Below are 17,447 nucleotides of genomic sequence, written 5' to 3'. Positions count from 1 at the left end.
CCATAATAGCCGACTTCCTGTTGGGCTGGCGTAAAACTTAGAGCACGAAAGTTGTTCGGCCCGATGATATCTATATGTGTACTGAGTTTCAAATTAATTCATGCAAGCGTGTTTGATCTATGGACCAAGTTTTGTGACCCCGTTCAAGGGGGCGCTGTTGAGCCCCCCTGCCACGCCCGGGTACCAGCTTCAACCCGTCCCTGATGGCAGGGGGTTCCGACTTGTATGTAAAGTTTCAAGAGTTTTTGAGCACGTTAAGGACCCCAAAAGCCCCTGAAACCTTGATTAACAATATAAAAGCAATAGTCAAATCCCCCCTCCCCTCACACACACAGAGACACAGAGAGAGGGAGAGAAAATTCTTCAGAAAATCCACATTCAAACCAAAATATCTCTCTTCCTGTTGGTCGGAGATCGTTAATGTAAATTAGAAAGTTGTCCGTCTTGATGAGAACAATACACATACCAAGTTTTGTTGTTGTTGATAAAACTAACCCCCCCACTTATGACTAAAGGTGGCGCTACTGAGCCCCTCACCACGCCCGTTTCTGAAACTTTGCACATGTCTACGGGCTAATAAATGTGATGTGTCTGTCGAGTTTCATCCAATTTCAAGTATGTTAAGAGTCTCAAAAGCATCAAAAAAGAATATTAAAGTTTGAAGCGTTGCCATGGCAACAGTATTAAAGATATCAAAAATCCTTTCACAGGTCTACATCTGCCGTGTGTTTACATTATACACATAAACTTTGAAGCAAATTGGGTAAAAATAAGAGGGTGATTTCAAAGCATTTTGAAAGGGACACACTTCCTGCTGCCAGTTGGTGGCGCTATAACTTTGACTCACAATAGTCACATCCATGTGATCGGCCTCTTACAACGAACACACTGCTGAAGTTTAATCAAGATCAGTTCATGTATGCAGAAGTTATAACACACTTCCTGTTTCCATTATTCGCCATCAATTCGTGTCCTCGCCACGGCCAAACCGTTCGAGATATCAAAAATCTGTCCGCAATTTAGCATCCTCAATGTCTTGACTTCATGCTGACTGAGTTTGGAGACGAATGGATGAATTCCCTAGGAGGAGTACATTAAATTCCACAGCATGCGTTTCCAAACAACCCATAATAGCCGACTTCCTGTTGGGCTGGCGTAAAAAGTAAAAGTACGAAAGTTGTTCGGCCCGATGAGATCTATATGTGTACCGAGTTTCATATTATTACATGCAAGCGTGTCTGATTTATGGACCAAGTTTTCGGACCCCGTTCAAGGGGGCGCTGTCGAGCCCCCCTGCCACGCCCGGGTACCAGCTTCAGCCCGGCCCTGATGGCCGCGGGTTCTGACCCGTGTGCAAAGTTTCAAGAGTTTTCGAGCACGTTAAGGGTCTCAAAAGTGCCCGAAAGGTTGACAGAAAAATAAGAATAAGAATAATAATAAATAATTCTACCGAAAACAATAGGGCCTTCGCCCTTTCAGGGCTTGGGCCCTAATAATCCTACCGAAAACAATAGGGCCTTCGCCCTTTCAGGGCTTGGGCCCTAATAATAATAATAAATAATCCTACCGGAAACAATAGGGCCTTCGCCCTTTCAGGGCTTGGGCCCTAATAATAATAATAATAAATAATCCTACCGGAAACAATAGGGCCTTCGCCCTTTCAGGGCTTGGGCCCTAATAATAACGAAAGATCAAAAGGATAAACAATGCAGATTCATATTTACAGCCATCTTTGATCATATTTACCAGGGGTGCCAATAATTCTGACCACAACTGTATATTAGATAACTTGTCTTTCAAAAATCATATTTAATATGTTACAAAAGCCTTACATCGCTAAGCTATGAAACATGTAATCTGTTTCTGATGCAGAAAATGTAGTTCATGCATTCATGACCTTTAACCTGGATTATTGTAATGCATTACTAGCTGGTTGTCCTGCATCCTTAATAAACAAGCTACAGTTAGTCCAAAATGCAGCTGCTATTCTTACCAGGGCAAGAAAATATGACCATATAACCCCAATTTTATCATCTCTACACTGGTTATCTATTAAGTTCTGTATAGATTAAAAGTATTGCTACTGACCTATAAGGCCCTGAGTGGTTTAGCTCCTGTGTATTTAACTGATCTTCTATCACCCTATATCCATCACTTTCTTTAATATCACAAAACTCTGAGCTTCTGGTAGTACCTAGGATATCTAAGTCCACTAAAGGAGGGAGAGCGTTTTCACATTGGGCTCCTAAACTCTGGAATAGCCTTCCTGACAATGTTCAGGGCTCAGACTCGCTTGAGTACGCCAGCTCCAGTTTGGATCCAGCCTCTTATGAAGATTTCAGATGATCCAACACTTGTGAAGAGAGGACGCCAACCCCTAAGAGGACAGAGATGATGCCAAATCTGAAACAACATACAAAACTCCCAAATTTTCTGTATATTGTAATCATTATGATCCCAACTTGTAATAATTGCTTTAACTCTTTCCCTGCCATTGACGGAATTTTCCAGTTTTCCATGTTTTCACTGTTATACGGTAGGGGGCGCTATCACACATCTTCTGAAAGAGTACAGAATCTCGATCAAAACCTTTATTTTACCGTCTATGATTAAAACACAGGGAAAACAAGTAGCAGAAACAAGCGATAAAATCAACACGTTGTAGTCTTTGAAAACAAACACAATTTTCTCAGCTTTTGTTTAAAATTTTGTTGTTTTTATGAAACTTACCCACATTTAAGTGTTGATAAAAAAAAAAAAAATGCATAAAGCTACAGAGGATCTGTTATTTATTTTGATATATTTTATGTTCAGATATTCATTCAACAAAATATTCTGGGGGCCATGAAAGTTTTGTGAAAATGATTTTAAAAAAATAGGCTATATAATAATAAAAACGCTGGCAGTTGCAATTTTTTAAAGACTCTGGTGGGGAAAGGGTTAATGAGCTCATTGTTTCTGCCTAAATGAATACATGATGTTAGCTAGCATGATCTGTATTATCTTAGAACTGTACATTTTGACATATTGACATTACTTTGACACAGTATATAGACACATGCATTCATGAGTAGCCTAAATCTTCGCTCTGTCATTCACTCGTAATTGTGATATTTTCGACTCCACTTGAAGGACACATTCAGAAAACACAGCAGTAAAGTGACTCTCCTTGATCAGGAATGAGGAATTAAACTGCTTTACAGACACTCCTATTTTACACACGTCACTCAAACACAGAACCAGGAAACTATTTCAACTCCTCAGTTCAGAGAAACAGAAACTGAAGTGTTGTTGAGCTGTTGTGTGTTTGTGTCTCTCTGTATTCATGCAGTAAAATGGCAGAAGCCAGATTTTCTCAGGATGAGTTCACATGTCCAGTGTGTCTGGATCTCCTGAAGGAACCAGTGGCAATTCCCTGTGGACACAGTTACTGTAAGATCTGTATTACAGACTGCTGGGATCAGGAGGATGAGAAGAGAGTCTACAGCTGCCCTCAGTGCAGACAGACCTTCAGTCCAAGACCTGCTTTAGGTAAAAACACCATTCTAGCTGAAGTGGTGGAGAAACTGAAGAAGACTAAACTTCCTGCTGACTGTTACGCTGGATCTGGAGACGTGGAGTGTGACGTCTGTACTGGAAGAAAATACAAAGCCGTCAAGTCCTGTCTGGTGTGTCAGGAATCTTACTGTCAAACTCATTTAGACCGTCATGAGGAATATCACTCTCGTAAACCACACAAAGTGATTGATGCCACTGGACGACTGCAGGACATGATCTGCCGTAAACATGATAAAGAGCTAGAAATGTTCTGTGTCACTGATCAACAGTGCATCTGTGTGTGGTGTAAGGAGAGTGAACATAAAAACCACAAAACTGTATCAACTGCAGCACAGAGGACAGAGACACAGGTATGAACTGAGAGGGATTGATCACGCAGAAATGAAAGTGTCTTCATTTACTCACTCATTTACTCATGTTGTTCCAAACCGGTTTGACTCACTTTCTTCTGTAGATTGTAAAGATGATATTTTGAAGAATGTCTATTTTACTCTATACATTGAAAGTCAAAGAGGTTCAAAAGTTTCAAGCTCCAAAAAGGAGAAAAAACATAAAATTAATCTTAACCACTAGTAGTTTAAAAAAATAAGTGATTAATTGTATTAACGTGCACTTGTACTTCAAATTAAAAGTATATTTAAAATAAAAACTGCACTTGCAGAAAATATAATATTAATGAAATGAAAGGCCATTTAAGTGCACTTAAAGAGAGTAAATGTTCATGACTGTTTCACTTAATAAATACAATATGAAAGAATGTCAAATTAAAAGTTTTACTTTAAAGTGCATTTTAATATTTAATATTTCAATGTGACTCTTTTGTCACGCTATAAAGAAGTGCACTTATTTTGATGTGTTGATTGACATACCAAAGTACTTGATTATAATTACAACTGTAGTGTGTTATTTGATACATTTAATGTTAATATAGTTTTAATGTACAACTTCATTAATAAAGCATATTTTAGTTTATCATAAATGCTTGTCTGTACAGATGACAGTACACTTTAACTATATTTTAAACACAATAGAATTATGAAATTACATATGAAGAAGTACTTAAAAATTCCAGTTAAGTTCAGCTAATTGCTTTAAATATAAATTTAAACTATAATACATGTTCATTTAATGGCAATTAACACGCAACTACGTGTCTCTAAACATTACATTGAGTTCACACTTAAGTATATTCTTTTAAAGTATATTATTCACATATACTTTTTTCAAGGAATGCTACTTTTAAAAGTATTTATTTTTTTAAAGGACCAATTTTGATTCACAAATCAAATCAAATTATTGATCAACTCATGTTGCCCAAATCAAAGATGATGACGTCAATAACATCAAACTTCACTGATCTGTGGTTTGAACCTACATTATAAACTTGCCATGCTAGATCTTTAACCCTTATTGTCAAGTCAAGTCAAGTCAAGTTTATTTGTATAGCGCTTTTCACAATACAGATTGTATCAAAGCAGCTTCACAGTATTAAATTAAAATAATACAACAAAGTTTGTTTCAAGAGGAATTTATTGATTGATAAAATTAAATTAAATATCCCCAAAATATCCCCAACTGAGCAAGCCAAAGGCAACAGTGGCAAGGAACCGAAAAACTTCATCAAGTGACCTAATGGTGTCCTAAAACTCCATCAGGTGACCTAATGGAGAAAAAAAAACCTTGGGAGAACCCAGGCTCAGTCGGGGGCCAGTTCTCCTCTGGCATTTATGAGCTAGAGGCCGGATTGTAGTTTGAACTGTAGGATTATATGAATGCCTGGCTGAAGAGATGCGACTTTAATCTAGTTTTAAACTGGGAGAGCGAGTCTGAGCAACGAACAGTATCAGGAAGACTATTCCAGAGTTTTGGAGCCAAATGTGAGAATGCTCTCCCTCCTTTGGTGGTTCTGGATATCCTAGGTATGACCAAAAGCCTTGAATTTAGTAATTTTTGTGTGATAGTAGTTCTCTTACGAGAGGTACTCTCGTACTGCGTAAATCTTACGCTATAGGGGAAATCTCTTTTCCGCGAGATACTGAAGCCAAAAAATTATCCTTAATTTTGAAATAATGTAAAACGCGTTGCGGCAGCATGCAGACATAGGCGAGACAGCTCGCGCGCCTATTGGCTGCCCTGCGGCAACTGCAGCAGCCTATCGATAAGGCCCTATCGTGACGTCATCACCAATGGGGGCGCTTCGCGCCCCATACATCACGTCCCGCCGAAACGGGCGTGGCCTGGGGCTATAAATATAGCATCGAAAGGCTAGCTTACCGATTTTTCATCTCTTCAGCGGAGCTCACGCATCGCTGGATCCAGAGAGAAGAAGCCGCGCCGTGGAAACAGCATTTCAGCGGGACGAGTTCGGTACCTGGAGTCGCTGGCCGCGCCGCCTTCAACCGCCGTTCCTGCTACGCTATCCGGCGTCATATCCTTTCATTGCATTGTGTGTGTTCGCCGCCGCGACTCACACTCCTTCTCTAAAAGAGCAGAGCGTCTTTTTCAAGATGTCTCGTCCATCCTGTGGCTCGTGCCGAGCCCCACTCAGCGACGGGGACCGCCATGTCATCTGCGTTTCCTGCCTGGGTGAAGGACATGCGGCTCTAGCGCTCGCTGACGGCGGATGCCCTCACTGCGAGCTTATGCCTATGGCGACTCTGAGGACTCGCATGGCAACTTTCCACGAGCCTGCACCTCCCGCTTCGACGCCGCGCCGTAAAAAGCGCCGTGCTCAGCGGATCCCTGAGCCTCCCACCGAGAAAAGCTCGCCGGTGCGCCTGCCAGCTTCGCCGTCTGCTTCTCTCGAGTCTCTCACTCCCGGACAGTGGCCGCCGCTGGCCGCCGCTTCCGCCGGAGATGACAAGGAAGAAGCGGCAGTTTTCGAGGAGGACAACTGCTCTATCCTGGCTTCGGACAGCGAGGATTGGGCGAGCTCTGTGGACCTCGCCCCTTCTTCTGCCCGCGAGTCGTCAGGAAAACGGGCCAGCATTGAAGCTGAGCTGATGCGTCTGCTCACACAGGCCACAGAGAGCCTCGGCCTCGAGTGGTCCGCGCCCGCCGAGCCTACACGCAACCGTCTGGACGGCTGTTTTCTGCAAGGGGACCGCGTTTCCACGCCCTCAAGACCCGCCCCGTTTCTTCCTGAGCTTCATGAAGAACTGGCAAAGTCTTGGAGCGCCCCTTTTTCAGCCAGACTGCGTTCCTCTGCTTCGGCGGCATTCTCCGTGGTGGACGGTGCCAAAGACAGAGGATACCTCGCTCTCCCTCTAGTGGAGGAGGCAGTAGCAGCCCATCTTTGCCCGCCCTCTGCTGGACGGCGGACTAAGACGGCGCTACCTTCAAAAGCCTGCCGCGCTACTTCTACCCTGCACAGTCACGCTTACACCGCCGCTGGGCAGGCTGCATCAGCGCTACACACTATGGCCACTCTCCAGATCTTCCAAGCTAACCTTCTCCGAAAGCTGGACGAGGAAGGCACGGAAGCAGTCAACGTGGCGGATTTAAGGAGCGCTACGGACCTCGCTCTCCGCGCTACGAAATCCGCTGCACAGGCCATAGGGCGGAACATGGCCTCTCTCACCGTTGCTGAGAGACACCTCTGGCTGACGCTTTCAGAAATGCCGGACTCGGAGCGCTCTGTGTTCCTCGACGCCCCCGTTTCTGCTACTGGCCTCTTTGGATCGTCCGTCAAAGATTTCGCGGACAGATTCGCTGAGGTACAAAAGACGTCGCAGGCCATGAAGCACTTCTTGCCAAAGCGCTCTAGCTCCGCATCAGGCCGCTCTAAACAGCCGTCTGCTCGCAGCTCGCAGCCGCCGCCCCCCGCCGCCGCTTCACAGCGTCGACAGGCCCGGGACCAGAGACCACGCTCTCGCTCTGCCGGCCGCCGCCCCCCACAGCGTGGGACTCGGCCGAAGATTGAGATGAAGCCCGAGGCCTCAAAGTCTTCCTAGCCAGCTTAGGAAAACGACGGTGTTCAAGCCCCGCTGCGGCCGGGTTTCCACCAAAACTTCTCGCTCGTCCAGTTCCATTACATGCGACTGTTCCAGTGTACTCTACAGTAAACAAGTCGGTTACATTACCCGCTTGCCTGTACACAAACGCCGTTTTCACGGCGACCCAGATAAATCCTGTAAAGAGCGTATTTTCTGGTATTCCGGCCACGGCCGACGGTGTTATGAGTGTAGTAAAAATGCCCACTGCCCAGTGCCCATTCCTACACACAGACACAGCCCGCCCCACAGGGCTCGCGCACATAAAATCGACTCATGTCGATTGCGCACAGAATGTAGTGAACGTGCCCACGTCCCAGTGCCCACAAACACTACACGCTGCATGTCTCTCGGTTTCTGTAAAAACGAAACCAACACACATACAGCCGACTCAGGTCGATGGTGTTTTCAGTGCAAATGTGCCCGCTGTCCTGCGCCCACATTCACTCACAGACATGACGAATCCCTCGGTTTCCCCCACGCTCGCCGTCTCTCAGCTACCTGCCGTGAGAGAGCCGAGCGCGGGCGAACCGCCCGCTGTGATCAAAACACTCCCCGCCTCGAGCGCTGCAAATGCGGTGTCTATAATACAGCATACCGAAGCTCCCCGGTCGCCACTATGTCACGACCAGAGCTCCGATCTCATTCAACCCTTAGCTATGCATGCACATGCGTGGGCAAAGCTTCCCGGTGTATCAGAATGGGTGCTGAACATTATAGAAAGAGGCTATTCGCTACAGTTCGCTCGACGTCCCCGCCGTTGTGCGGTGCGAGTCGAAACCACGGTAGAAAAGGAAGTAGCAAGTGTACTTCGTACCGAAATTGCGAAACTGTTGAGCAAAGGGCCAATAGAGCCTTTATCTCAAGCTCAGAGCGAAGGGGGGCTATACAGCAGATATTTTCTGGTTCCGAAAAAAGACGGGGGTCTCAGACCCATTCTAGATCTAAGACAACTGAACGAAGCGCTTTCAAAACGCCGGTTCAGAATGCTCACAACCAAGAAAATCCTCGCGCAAATTCGCCACGGGGACTGGTTTGTGTCAATAGATCTGAAAGACGCGTATTTCCAAATACAAATAGCGTCACGTCACAGGCGATTTTTGAGATTCGCCTTCGAGGGCCAGGCTTATCAATACACAGTCCTACCGTTTGGCCTGTCCCTAGCACCCCGTACATTTACGAAGTGCATGGACGCAGCCCTCGCTCCCCTGAAACTTCGGGGAATGCGAGTTTTGAACTACTTGGACGATTGACTGGTTCTAGCTCAGTCACATACGGAGCTCATAGAACACAGAACCATTTTACTCGAACATCTCGAGAATCTGGGTCTCAAAGTCAACTGGGCAAAAAGTTCACTGTCTCCCAGTCAGAGAATATCTTTTCTGGGCACAGAACTGGACTCGCTGTCAATGACAGCTCAAATATCGCTACAGCGCAGATTGACTATTCAGCGCATGACAGAAACCTTCCGCCGCGGCACTATAGTCCCGCTAAAGAAGTTTCAAAGGATGCTCGGTCTCATGGCAGCAGCATCCACAGTTCTCCAGCTGGGTCTGCTTCGCATGCGCCCACTGCAGTTCTGGCTACAAGCGCGAGTACCGCGTCGAGCGTGGACTTCAGGTCTCTTTCGCCTCAAGGTCGATCAGAAATGCGTCTCAGCACTGATACCCTGGAGAGCGACCGACTGGTACCAGTCAGGTGTAAGCCTGGGGACTTCCTCGAGTGTGAAGGTGGTGTCCACGGACGCCTCCACCTCGGGATGGGGAGCACTGCTCGAGGGCAGACCGTTTTTCGGCCAGTGGTCAGAACGGGAAAAGCTTCTGCACATAAACTGCCTGGAAATGATGGCAGTCGACAACGCGCTGAGGCGCTTTCGTCCCCAAATAGCAGGACACCACGTCTTGGTCCGCTCGGACAACATGTCAGTGGTAGCCTACATAAATCGCCAGGGAGGCATCACATCCCGAAACCTGTACAGGTTAGCGAAACGCCTCCTGGTATGGGCTCAGCACAATTTGCGCTCGCTCAGAGCAGCGCATGTGCCTGGCCACCTGAATGTGGGACCAGACAGACTGTCCAGGAACAATGTTCCAGCAGGAGAATGGTCACTGCATCCGCAGACAGTCCAACTGCTGTGGCAGACATTCGGCAGAGCAAAGATAGACCTGTTTGCGTCTCAAGAAAACGCTCACTGCCCGGAATTTTTCTCAAAAAGCAGGGATGCGCTGGCCCACGTCTGGCCCCGCTGCCCGCTCTATGCTTTTCCCCCCATCACGCTCCTACCTCAGGTATTAGAGCGGATCAGGGAAAGCAGATGCTCAGTGTTACTGGTTGCTCCGTTCTGGAAGAACCAGGCTTGGTTCCCAGTTCTTATGCAGCTGACGAGCACTGCCCCATGGCCAATACCAGTGAGGAGGGACCTCCTCTCTCAAGCCAGGGGCTCGATCTGGCATCCTCGCCCGGAGCTTTGGTCCCTACATGCGTGGGCCATCAACGGGTACCCTCTGATATCCCAGAGGGAGTGTTAAACACGATCATGCAGGCTAGAGCTCCCTCTACGAGACGGCTCTATTCCTCAAAATGGTCAGTGTTCTCCAGCTGGTGCACAGCACGCGGCTTTTCACCCCTGGACTGTGGAGTGACGGAGGTTCTCTCCTTCCTACAAGAGCTACTGGATGAAGGCAGAGCCCCATCCACGCTCAAAGTCTATGTGGCGGCTATAGCACCGTTTTCCAAACCAACGCTTGGTCAGTCACTGGGAAGGAACGATCTGGTCATTCGGTTCCTTAGAGGAGCTAAGAGGTTAAATCCTCCCAGACCTCCCTCAGTCCCCATATGGGACCTTTCTACGGTCTTGGAGGCCATGAAGGGTGCCCCATTTGAGCCAATCCAGTCAGTAGATATCAAACACTTGTCTTTCAAAACGGTGTTTCTTCTGGCTCTCGCTTCAGTGAAGCGCATAGGGGACTTACAAGCGCTCTCAGTGAGCGCGACGTGTATGGAGTTTGGGCCAAATGACTCGAAAGTCATACTCAAACCAAGGCACGGGTACGTCCCTAAATCCCTCAATACACCGTTCAGGGCCCAGGTAATTTCCCTGTCTGCCCTGCCGGTCTCTAACGAGGAGAAGGACGCCAGCTTCCTTTGCCCAGTCAGGGCGCTAAGGGCTTATGTGTCCCGCACGTCTGTTTTCAGACAGACGGAGCAGCTCTTTGTTTCACTCTACGGACGTTCTAAGGGACTCGCCGTGTCGAAACAGAGTCTATCTAGATGGATAGTCGATGCTATAGCGCTGGCTTACACCTCTAAGGGCTTGCAGTGCCCATTAGGTGTCAGAGCGCACTCCACGAGAGGCGTGGCCTCGTCGTGGGCTTGGTCTAGTGGGATTGCCTTGCAAGATATCTGTATGGCGGCAGGCTGGGCCTCCCCGTCTACATTTATAAGGTTTTATAACCTAGAGGTTCCCGCTCTGCAAGCTAAGCTGCTTTCAGTCTAAAAATCGGTACTGTCTGCCCCGAGTACGTCCGGCCCAGAATACCGAAATAGCTCGAGCAACGCTCGTTTAGATCGCGCAGCTCTATGGGCAGTGTGTAAGACCCACTATATTCATCAGTCCAGGCCGGGGTCGCCCTGACTGAATAAATACCATCACTATAACTGTTTTTATAGGATGCTGCATTACAGGAATGATGCTATTCTAGCCACTCTTCCTGGGCTCTCTGTGAGTCACTTATGATCATGTACTACATGAGCCCGGGCACTTGCCCTTGGGACTTTGGTGCTGGATCATAGCATGCACGGCGTTTTACACTGTTTCCCCTAGCGTAAGATTTACGCAGTACGAGAGTACCTCTCGTAAGAGAACGTACTCGGTTACTAACGTAACCTCGGTTCTCTCTAGAGAGGAAACGAGTACTGCGTATCTTGCCGTGCCTGCGCACGCTCCGGTTCGCTCCGGCGATGAAAAACCGGTAAGCTAGCCTTTCGATGCTATATTTATAGCCCCAGGCCACGCCCGTTTCGGCGGGACGTGACGTATGGGGCGCGAAGCGCCCCCATTGGTGATGACGTCACGATAGGGCCTTATCGATAGGCTGCTGCAGTTGCCGCAGGGCAGCCAATAGGCGCGCGAGCTGTCTCGCCTATGTCTGCATGCTGCCGCAACGCGTTTTACATTATTTAAAAATTAAGGATAATTTTTTGGCTTCAGTATCTCGCGGAAAAGAGATTTCCCCTAGCGTAAGATTTACGCAGTACTCGTTTCCTCTCTAGAGAGAACCGAGGTTACGTTAGTAACCGAGTACGTTTTATGTGTCATTAGCTGTTATTGGTTTGTCCTCCAGAAACAGCTGAAGGAGACGCAGATGAAGATCCGTCAGAGAATCCAGCAGAGACAGAAAGATCTTCATCAGCTGAGAGAGGCTGTGGAGTCTCATAAGGTGAGTCTGGAGAAGAAGAGAAGTGTGAGACGTCTCAGTTTGGACTCACTGAACTCACTGTGTGATTGTGATGTGTGTGTAACAGCGCTCTGCACACACAGCAGTGGAGGACAGTGAGAAGATCTTCACTGAGATCATCCGCTCCATTGAGAGAAGCCGCTCTGAGGCGACACAGCGGATCAGAGATCAGGAAAAGACTGCAGTGAGTCGAGCTGAAGGACGACTGGAGCGACTGGAGCAGGAGATCAATGATCTGAGGAGGAGAGACGCTGAGCTGGAGCAGCTTTCACACACACACCATCACATCCAGTTCCTGCAGGTAACAGAGATCTAGAAGAACTGGATCATAGTGGACTTGAGCAAGAGACTCACAGAGAAACATTTCATGAGAGCAGAATGAGACTAACTTAAGCAGGGCAAAAAAACACTCTAAAGCTCAGCTATTTGCATTTAATAAAAACATTAAACTATTCCACATTCATTTAACTGCAAATAACATGCAATTAAGTTTCAGAAAACATTACAGCCAATCTGCACTTATATATATTTTTAAAGTATATTATTACTCAAATACTAGAGTTTGTAGCATTAAATGATGAATATGAGAAGAATGTGCTGATTGTGTGAAAGTGCTGGAAAGAAGCGAGTCACTGAAGAGAAGTGAAGTCAACAAGAGCCGCTCAGATCTGATATAGTGCAGGTTATTGGCTGAAGTGTGGAGATGATGAGTTTTGATTTGTGTTTTCTGTAGAGTTTCCAGTCTCTCTCAGCACCTCCTGAATCTACAGACGAACCCGACGTTTCCTTCAGTTCTCTCTCCTCTTTTGATGGCGTGAGAGAATCTGTCCGTCAGCTGAGAGACAAACTGGAGGATTTCTGCGAAGAGGAGCTCAAGAAGATCTCTGATAGAGGTAAAGTCCTGCGCCTCGTTTATACAGACGTGTGGAGAATGATCCGAAATATGAATGTACAACAGTTTCTGAAATATTCCTATGATTTATAAAACATGCGCACAAATAATTTTCCTAAACGCATCCCACTTTATAAATCACAGTTCATCTTTAATTCAAGTGCATCAACTCTACAGAACAGCCACAAACAAGGCCGCATTAATGCACGGGCTTACCTGGGCTGAAGCCCAGGGGCCTCCCAAGTTCAGGGGCCTCCCATGTTCAGGTTCATGATGAGCTGAAATGGTCATATTGTTTTAACTTGTCAGATTTTGTCGCTGTATGTCGCTAGTCGCTTGTGAACGTTGGTAGTGCTGTCGCTCTAATCTTATTGTTATGGTGCGTTCACACCAAACGCGAATAGCGCGTTAAGCCCCGTTCACACTGCCAGCGATTTTGTCGCTGCATGTCGCTAGTCTCTGTACTGTGAAGTCGCTTGTGGGCGTTCATAGTGCTGTCGCTCTAATGTGACTGGTAGACTGCACGTCTGGCCATATCTATACAAAATACCATCACAAGTGATATATACAACTATATCATTTTAATTTGACTAGGATTTAGGCTCAAAAGAAACAGTATGCTGTTGGGAGAGTGTTTTTATATTACCACAGCAGTGTTCAGTGGATTAAATCATTTAGCCTACTGGATTAACGATCGATCAATCAACAGATTAACTCATACTGTCATAAATTACTAAAACGTCATTCAAATTTGGCAAATAATACATTTTCTTGTCCCTAATAGTCAACATAATGCAGGGGAAACTTATGATCTGCAGCAGTGCTAAACTTGCATCATAATTACAACACTCGAACTAAATGTGTGAATTAAACTCACTGAGACTGTCGACAGTTTCTTTTCCATGCATCATTTTATTATATCCATGTATGTGGTTACAGTCAAATCATATAAAACAGTGAAATCGCCCTCGAACTCTTCTGTCTTGCCTGCACTCGAGACGGTGACGTGAGCTGAGCTCCTCTGAAAGTCTTCTTTCCTATTGGTTGTCGCTCGCGAAAATCGCTTCTCATTTGCTTAAAGTTGAAATTTCTGAACTTTTGTCGCGCGTCTCGTGTCGCTTGACACGCCCACATTCTGTCGCCAACGGTCACTGTCGCTCGTGTCGCTGGAAGTCGCCAGCGCTCCATTGAAATGAATGGGATCATGTCGCTTTGTCGCTGCGTGTCGCTGGCAGTGTGAACGGGGCGTTACGGTGCGTGTCCACTACAGCGGCAAAAGTCCGCTCAGTGCCGCTGGCAACGCTGTAACGTCTCCGCTTTGGGGTGTGTCTGTTGCAAGTGTGTTTAATCTACGTTTTTTTTCAACACACGGACAGTATAATCATCAGCGATGCACGCGATTACATTTAGAAATAGACAAGCTTTGTTTCCAAATGTACCAAGCAATGATCCTTTCAATTTGATAAACTTTTATAAACCCAGCCAATATAATCACAATTAAACACATCCAAAATAAAATCTTTAACATGTATATAACAACTGCAAAGCGTCTAATTTGTAAACAAAATGATTTACACACTAAATCCAGCATAAACTCACTGAGACTGTCGACAGTTTCTTTTCCATGCATCATTTTATTATATCCATGTTTGTGGTTAGTTACAGTAAATCATATAAAACAGTGAAATCGCCCTCGAACTCTTCTGTCTTGCATGCACTGCACTCGAGGCGGTGACGGGAGCTGAGCTTCACTGAAAGGCTTCTTTCCTATTGGTTGTCGCTCGCGAAAATCGCTTCTCATTTGCATAAAGTTGAAATTTAGTTGCTGTGTGTGGTTGTTAAATGAAGTGTCTTGTGTGTATGTGCTCAGTGATATGTTAATAACAATATTAAAATTGAAAACAATATTAAAAAACTCACTGTTGTAGGGACTCTATAAATCGAGGGGATGGGGGGCCTACAAAACCTCTCAGCCCCGGGGCCTTACATTAGATTAAGGCGGCTCTGGCCACAAACATCCCTTGATGGTTTAGAAGTAATAAATACTTATGCATATATTGAAATTGAAATCTATTGAAATTTAGGATGGAATCCGATACGTGTGTTTTATATATGAGGCATCTGGAGATTCTTCTGTTCTCAGAAATGAGTCCTGCATCATCTAATATCAGATTAGAAACGTCTTAGAAATGGATGTATTTTATCTTGTCTTTTCTCTTCACACTGTTCATGTCTGTTTATTTCCACAGTCACATTCACCAACATGAATCCCAAGACCAGGAACGACTTCCTACAATGTAAGTCACTGAGAAACAAGCAGAAAAACTCTCTGAATGTGTTCATGTTCTTCCTGTAGAAGGAGAAATAAACATGATAGAAGAGTTTTATAATTGATCATGTAAATGATGATTTGCACAGGATATCTGATCAGCTGCACTGAGACACTGATGATACATTGTTCAGATACATTAAAAGATCAGACAGATTCATAATTCCTGATTCTGATGTGTTTTCTCTCCATCAGATTCCCATCAGCTGACTCTGGATCTGAACACAGTGAATAAACACCTCAGTCTGTCTGAGAGGAACAGAGTGATTACTGACACTGACACACAACAGTCGTATCCTGATCATCCAGACAGATTTATTTATTGGTCTCAGGTGTTGTGTAGAGAGAGTGTGTGTGGACGCTGTTACTGGGAGATTGAGTGCAGTGGTGAATATGTGTATATATCAGTGTCATATAAGAGCATCAGCAGGAAGGGATTGGGTATTAAGTGTTTGTTTGGACATAATGATCAGTCCTGGAGTTTGTTCTGCTCTTCCTCCAGATACACATTCTGGCACAATAACATAGAGACTGCTCTCCCTGTAAAGTCCATCAGCAGAAGAATAGGAGTGTATGTGGATCACAGTGCAGGAACTCTGTCCTTCTACAGCGTCTCTGACACAATGAGCCTCATCCACACAGTCCAGACCACATTCACTCAGACACTCTATCCTGGGTTTAATGTTTGGTCTGGATCATCAGTGAAACTGTGTTGATGTTTCAGAATAGACTGTAAAGAGATTTTACCCATAATACATTGAGCTGATAAGCTGATTAGTTTTTTTTTTTGCTAACAAGCATCGGTCGATACTGAAGCCTCATCTTCAAAACTCTTCACACATTCAGTGAAACAGAAGTCTATGCCAAACTGTGAATATTTTTTCATTGCTTTTGTAGTGTGGTTAAAAAGATCAATATGATTTATGCAATACTAAACAAAATGGTATGTGAGTTTATTGTTGTTTTGTTGTAGCCTAGAAATCTAGACGCACCCTAGCGGCAGCAAAATGTATTTTGCAGCCAGGGCGGTCTAGCAACTCTCCATTGACTTTCGAGCTGCAAAAACCTAAATTGGGTCAGGCCAATCACATCGTGTATAGAGTAGGCGGGGCGGGCTTAACATAATGACGACAGAGTTGCGACGGTTCCCTGCTACTTGAAAACAAAGAATGGCGGCTGCTGGCGAACATCTTTCGAATCGGCTTTGGCTGCGACTCTGGAGGACTTGGAGTTAAGTTTTTCTTTGAGAAAAGAGCATAGAACAGCACTGAAGTCATTCTTTAAAAAGGGAAGATGTGTTCGTAGTTTTGCCGGCCAGATATGGCAAAAGTTGAATCTATCAACTAGCTCCGCAGTTGGGAAAACGCTCTGGTTGGTTGAAGCGCTGTCCTATTGCGTGCAGAGGGAATTTGAAAGACAGCCGTTTATCCCACCCCTCGGATTGAGCGTGTCTATCAGTGATGCGCGGGTCAATGTATAAACAATCCGCACCCGACCGACGTTTTCAACTAACCCGCCCGCAACTCGGACCGCAAAAAAAAAAAGAAGAAAATATTGTACCCGACCCGCTTCCTGGCCCGCATTTTTTAAAAGTAGTAAATGCATAGCAAGAAGTACACATGACAAAGCCAGCACTTTGGTCATCATCTTTCATTATTTCGGCAAATGTCTCCCACACTTTGCTCTTTCTGTTTGTGTATTTGCGGAGCTTCCACTCCCCAGTCTTCACCTTTTCTCTTGCCGCCTCCATCTCTACCTGCAGACTGAGCTCGTGCGTCATCTTCGCGCCAGTTATTCAGCCAATAAAGTGTAGGCCTATGTATTTCATAGAAAATTGCATGTGAGCGGAGTGGAGCGGGAGCGAGCGGGCGGATCTTGGACAAGAGCGCAGAGCGGCATTTTTAAAAGGATGGAGCGTCGCCCTATTTCCCGCTCCAATTCCGCTCCGCGCACACCACGATTCTGAAGCATGCTCAGTCAAGCCTGACTCAGTCTACTGTTGATGACTGCAAGATGGATTCTATTTTCAGTCAAAACTCGGCTCAATAATGGAGTTCAAAGAGTAGGCTACTTCAAAAAGGAAAATAAGAAGTCATACAGGTGTACTATAATATAAAACTAACTATAATGTGGTAGAAGAAAACGAATGTGGAGACATCGTTTCAGTCAGTAAAGATTCATTTTGGAATCTAAAAAGACATCTCTCGAAAACATGCAGT

At 45.6% G+C, this 17,447-nt stretch overlaps 2 protein-coding genes across 3 annotated transcripts in view; both read left to right on the top strand.

Annotated features, from left to right (window-relative positions):
- The window catches only part of LOC309510869 (E3 ubiquitin/ISG15 ligase TRIM25-like), a 56,720-nt gene extending 40,150 nt beyond the window's left edge, over positions 1–16,570 (top strand). Inside the window, exon 7 of one of the 2 annotated variants that reach the window (XM_082185810.1) lies at positions 15,991–16,570. The gene's annotated coding sequence lies outside the window, so the exon portion shown is untranslated. The remainder of the gene's footprint in view (positions 1–15,990) is intronic. The other variant, XM_082185809.1, reaches the window with a different exon arrangement.
- Positions 3,205–15,995, top strand: LOC309510838 (tripartite motif-containing protein 16-like). The gene is made up of 6 exons (XM_082185764.1): positions 3,205–3,908; positions 11,894–11,989; positions 12,075–12,308; positions 12,741–12,900; positions 15,149–15,196; positions 15,424–15,995. The coding sequence occupies exons 1-6, from the start codon at positions 3,336–3,338 to the stop codon at positions 15,942–15,944; spliced, it is 1,632 nt and encodes a 543-aa protein (XP_082041890.1). The 5' UTR covers positions 3,205–3,335; the 3' UTR covers positions 15,945–15,995.
- Positions 16,571–17,447: the final 877 nt, after the last annotated feature.

Source organism: Leuciscus leuciscus (assembly GCF_965113295.1).
Source record: "Leuciscus leuciscus genome assembly, chromosome: 1".
Lineage (NCBI taxonomy): Eukaryota > Metazoa > Chordata > Actinopteri > Cypriniformes > Leuciscidae > Leuciscus > Leuciscus leuciscus.
This window is presented reverse-complemented; position numbering and strand designations above follow the sequence as displayed.